General features: G+C 38.3%; 1 protein-coding gene across 1 annotated transcript; it reads right to left on the bottom strand.

The window, feature by feature from the left end:
- Positions 1–1,546: 1,546 nt before the first annotated feature.
- Positions 1,547–3,519, bottom strand: LOC146377094 (uncharacterized). The gene is made up of 4 exons (XM_084944350.1): positions 3,320–3,519; positions 2,862–3,178; positions 2,628–2,634; positions 1,547–1,978 (listed from the first exon to the last, which is right to left on the bottom strand). The coding sequence occupies exons 1-4, from the start codon at positions 3,517–3,519 to the stop codon at positions 1,711–1,713; spliced, it is 792 nt and encodes a 263-aa protein (XP_084800476.1). The 3' UTR covers positions 1,547–1,710.
- Positions 3,520–5,740: the final 2,221 nt, after the last annotated feature.

Here is a 5,740-nt window from a genome sequence, read left to right as displayed (position 1 = left end):
CTTATCCCATATTCCAGCCAATAATGCGATTCACATTCGTATAGCAGCTAATCAACGTCGACAAGCTATGACAGCATCCTTATGTGCCGACACTGGTGTTTTAGCTAGCAAAGCGGCGTGGCTGATGTGGAGTGAAGCCACATCAATGACAATGTGTACAACCATTGGCGAGCAGGACAGACGGAACAATTGACGGAAAAAGTGTGGACTTTATACCAGTTTTAAAATTGTGTTGATAGGCCACGTAAAACCAGATTTATGGTAAAAATATATGCAATGTTTGTTTTTTTCCTGAATACTATCGTTGTTTATATTTACTGCAGCAAGAAACGGTAAAAACTGCGTTTTATAAGGAAAATGCTCGAAAGCACTCCCCGCCCGTAAGCAAAAACAAAACCAACCCCCCCCCCTCCCCATACACACACACTCTCACACACTTTCCTATTGGTGGAAAAATGCACCATGTCGACCAATCAAAAAATGATATGTTTCTTAACAACTAAACAAAGAAAACAAAGTTGTGTTTTCAAAATTGGAGTTCAAGTTAGTTTTTACTTCCAATAGTGTTAAAATACTACACAGGTCATGAACAAGATTTTTTTTTTTTTAATTTTCATTGTAAGTGGGCTAAAGCACTTAATTAAAATTAGTCCAACTTAAATGTAAATGCTGTAATTTGATTATTTTAATAAACCATGTAACTTGGATGGATTCGATGTAGGCGTGGCCACAGTGCACACGTCTGCTGTTGCTCACAGTTGTCCAAGGGACCGCTCGGGGAGTTTGTGTTTTCGCTCACATGAAAAATTAGAGGGAACATTGGTCAACAGTATTGAACGCTGCACTGAGGTCTAGCAGGACAAGCAAAGAGATGAGTCCACTGTCAGAGGCCATAAGAAGATCATTTGTAACCTTCACTAAAGCTATTTCTGTGCTGTGATGAGCTCTGAAACCTGACTGAAACTCTTCAAATAAGCCATTCCTCTGCAGATATAATATATATAGAGAGAGTGTCCAGGGTGCAAGGGGTCCTTGATAATGATACTGGCTTTCCGCTGAAGTCTGCCAGTATAAATGTCTCTGAGGGGGGTTAGTGAAGTGCCAATTGCCCGCTCTGCTGCCTTCACCACCTGCTGCAGTTTTCTCTTGTCCTCCACAGTACAGCAGTTAAACCAGACTGTACAGCAGTAGTTCAAGAGGCTCTCAATGGTGGAGCGGTAGAAGTTGATTAGCAGTTTTTGGGGCAATTGTGCCCAGAGGTGGAAAGAGTACTCAAAATAGGTACTCAAGTACAAGTACTGTTGCACTGGTTAAATTGTACTCAATTACAAGTAAAAGTACTGGTGTTAAAAAAATACTTGAGTAAAAGTACAAAGTACTGTTCTCAAAAACTACTCAGAGTATTAATTACTTTTTAACCAATGGATTCTGTCGTCAATAGCAGGCATTCGACTCGATTCACCAGTATAAATATCTATGTTCAAAACACATTTCTCAGATGAACAAGGTATAGAAAGGCAATTTACTTTGTAAATAAATTTAGATATAAAGCAGGAATTTTGTTTATTAAAACAATGACAAAAATGTTTCTGAACATGCGTAGAACAGTTTAAACTTTTCCCAATACACTGTGAACAACAGGCAGGTAAGTGTCTTAAGCTCTTAGACATAATAGCATTTCTGTCACACTTCACTTTCTGAACCTTTTGTTCAAAGTAGACCAGCACAGCTAAAAAGTCGTTCACATGCAGCAGAAGCAGGCAGAGCTGTGTTCAGCTTAAGACAGAGGTTCTTGATGGCTGAGAAGGAGTGCAGCAGCGCCATGGTGTCTGTGGCACAAGCAAGATAACCATCAAGCTCAACTGCACTTTGCAGCCTTCTGGAGATTGGTCTGGAGAAGAGTTCATCTTCATCAGATGACTCTCTTTGCTGATCCTCACCCTCATGCTCTGTCATTTGAAGATGTTGTTTGATGTATGTGCCGTTATGGGTGCATGTCTGATGCGGGGGTGTTAACACCTTTCTTATATCACCACTCTGAAGACCGATGAGCGTTGTCAACAGGTTTACTGACATTCAAAAGGGTAAAACTAAAAACAAGACAAAAAAATACAGTCATGACATACATATGTGCAGCATAATATGCATTTATATACCACCCTGCTACTACATAGCATATGTCTAATTATGTAAACTTTTTAAACTACTACTGATGCTATCCCAGACGACCTCCAAAACCGCAGGTAACTAGCTTAACAAAAGGACTAGCTTTACAGCCATATACTGCATTAGCGGGCAACATATTGTACAAAAAACAAAGTTGCAACTTATACTTTAAGTACATACCGGCGATACAACCATAAACAGAAGATGTGGACAGTATTTTTCCAACAGGACACCATAAACTGTGTGCCGATATGTTTCCCTTCTTCTTGCTCACTTGCTTTGCTTGACTGAGCAGACTTCCTGTTCAATAAAGTTTTTTCCAAAATAAAGCCGTTTCTAAAGCGCATTACTTGGAGCAACCACAGAGGGCGCTGTAAACACATAATAAATAACAACTGACTGAGAATGATATTTTAGTGATACAACATTTTACAACTTTTAGTGATAACAGAACAATGTATGTCAAGGCTGTAATTGCAAGTAGATAACACAATTTTGTTATTTAAATTTCAGTGATTATTCTTGAACACACAAACTTAAAATCAGCAAATTCTCAAAAAGGATTGTTTAGTATTCAGGACAGACCATGAATAACTTACAATGTATTAGGTGAAACACTCACTTAAGCATATGTTCAAATGTAACATTACACAAAAATGGGATCATATGAATCATTGAAAAAAATCTGGCCTTACCAGCCTCTATTACATCTGCTCTGTCAGTCCAGGAAGTCTTGAACTTGAGTATGAGGATTGCAGCTGCAGCCAACTCTGGATCCTCCATCATTGGTCCAAAACGCTTTTGAAGGCCATTTTGCAGGGCTCTGATGAGTGGCACGCATGTCTTGCTTGATGTCTCCAGCCTGCTAAGTTTGGACAGTAGTTGTTGGATTACTGGCAGGAGCCATCCCATAAAGGAAGTGGACTCAGACTGAAGGATGTTTGAAGCTTTCACCAGTGGCTTCATGGTGGTACAGTACTCCCTTAGGAATGCAACTTCTGCAGGACTCAACCTGTAAGACACAACAACAAAACCCACCATGACTATACTAGAGATCTTATGATTAAATATTAAGAGTCTGCTCACGTTTTTAACCGTCCATTAAGGAAAATTCACAAAATTTGCAACCACATTGGTGTCCAATTTTACTCACATTTTCATCTTGAAGTCCTCACAAATGCTCCTGATGGCATTTTCCCCCTTTTCATCAATGATGCATATTATCCTTTCAATGGCAAGGTAGGTTGAATTCCACCGTGTTGCATTGGGACGAATGATCTGTAGCTCACACTTGTCCTCTATCACTTCATTTGCCAAATGAGACCGGACAGTTTGTTCCAAATGGCCTGGCATTTTGCAAAGGTTGCACAGGAGAGCCTCTTGTCATTCATGCTCCTTGCCAGGGCAGCATTGGTTGCCACAAGGTTTAGCAAGTGACATGCACATCGCTGATGAAGCGGGAGTTGATACTCCAAACCAGAGTCTTCATCAAGAATCTCACTCATGGTAGTCAATATGGTCAGTCAGGTCAAGAGTATCTGGGTCTGCTTCATCTTTATCTGCATCATTTTGTGCCCCAAACATGTGGAAGGCCTTGACAAAGTTGGATCCACTATCAGTTGTGGTTCTTACAACTTTGCCTCTAATCTTGTATTTTCAATCAATATCATCCAGAGCACCAGCAAGTATGTCAAATGTGTGAGACCCCCTCAATCTTTTGCACGCTAGGTCTGCAGATCTTCTTTCTGGGGACTCTTCTTCTATCTAATGCCATGTGATTCCAAGGTAACTTTTCTGATGAGCTGACCAACAATCAGTATTGGTAGCAACAAATTTGACTTCATCCAATGCTGCAGCCAAAGTTGTCTTAATGTGATCAGCAACTTCACAGATTTGGCACAGACAGGAAAGTCTGGAAATGACATTGGCTTGAAGTTGTAATGTGGTAATCAATTCTTTGAAAGATGGCTGTTCTACCACTGCAAATGGCTGTAGACCCTCACATATGAAATTGATGACAAGCTTGTCAACAGTTGCTTGTGGAACATGTTTGTTTGCAGCTCTCAACATCAGGTCTGGTAACTTGGCTTGTGTATTTGCTGAGAGATTGGTGTGGCTGTGGTTTTTCGCTGACGAGATGTTGATGCCACAGTGATATTGTACTGCTCAATCTTCGATGGATGTTTCCTCTGTAGAGATAAATGTTATCATACATCAGGTTTGTAAATTACTTCATAACATCACTGTGATTAACACTAAAGGAAAACACATTTTTTTAAAAATTATTCAACTAAAGCAGGGGTGGACAACTCCAGGCCTCGAGGGCTGGTGTCCTGCAGGTTTTAAATGTGTCCTTGATACAACACAGCTGATTCAAATTGCTTAATTACCTCCTCATCGTTTATTGTTTAGCATAGTATAAAATAGTGGTGAATTTGGTTAAACTTTGCAAATATATTGCTGTATTTATTCACAAGTGTAAACCAATTTTGAACGATCATTGCAAAGAAAAAAAAAGTATTTCTGTATACATTCTAAGTTCTGTAATCTGTATACATACTATCTGTAAAAAGAGTATCAAACAGTATGTCAGTATCTAAATATTTTAACTCCTTTATCAGTATTAGCCTAAAGTTTCCAGTACTAGTCAGGTTCTAAAAATACTAAGAGAGCAAAATGTGTGTATATAGCAAATCTAAATTAAGAAAAAGGGATCACATACACAAAAAAATGCTGCCCACAAAGCTAACAAATAAAAACAATACATATTATGTTCTTTAAAATAAATATATCAGATTGTGACACATAACCCTACTGATTAAGAGCCATGTCACTATGATAGACCTATATCAGGCCAATGATACTGATCAACAATCCATTAATCGGGCTTTGCTACATGTCAACTGAGAGCTGGAAGATTAATTTGAGATGCAGCTCAGCACTGTGTACCAGTTTTGTTTTTTTTGTTTTTTGTTTTTTTAATATAGGCCAGCTGATTGTAGGCCTGTGAGTTTTAACCCTTTAAGACCTAACATAGAACCAAGTCCGCCAGAGCTTATATTATATTTTTACATGGTGTGGTGCCCTTTTTGGGAGCATTTCAAGTTGCTATACATCAATACAACAATTATAGCCCAGATTTTAATAATATGTATGCATTAAGTGCATAGTAATTAAATAAATTGCAAAAAAGTGCAATAAACTACAAAAAAATCGAAAATCGTTTTTGCTTTTTTAACATATATTTCTAGTTAGAGAAATTTAAGAGGCTTATCCCTCAAAACTGTAAATACAAAAAAGTTGCACAAAATAGTTTCCTACCACAGGAAATTTATTTTGAGTGTCTTCATAGTTTTATTTTTGAAATATACCAATTTTTATACACTGCAGGAAAAACGAAAATAAATATAATGCAAATTTGCAAAAAAGGAGCATATGCATCAAAATAAACTATTTCCAGCAGTGCAATATGAGTCCTAAGCATCCCAGAAACGACACAGAAAGTCATAAAGTCAAACATAACTTTTAAAAACACCAGTATAGGCCCTGAGGCCCTGAGGCCCTGATGGTAAAA

This window comes from Perissodus microlepis, chromosome 11 (genome assembly GCF_051167445.1).
Source record: "Perissodus microlepis isolate ML-2025 ecotype Zambia chromosome 11, ASM5116744v1, whole genome shotgun sequence".
NCBI lineage: Eukaryota > Metazoa > Chordata > Actinopteri > Cichliformes > Cichlidae > Perissodus > Perissodus microlepis.
The sequence above is the reverse complement of the archived record's forward strand: the minus strand, read 5'-3'. Positions and strand labels throughout refer to the sequence as shown.

Bases quoted from the DNA above. Each gene is read 5' to 3' on its own strand.
- LOC146377094 (XM_084944350.1), bottom strand. From the start codon at position 3,519: ATGCCAGGCCATTTGGAACAAACTGTCCGGTCTCATTTGGCAAATGAA. The intron at 3,179-3,319 runs GTGAGTAAAATT...TGTGTCTTACAG, and splicing joins GAGGACTTCAAGATGAAAAT to GTTGAGTCCTGCAGAAGTTG.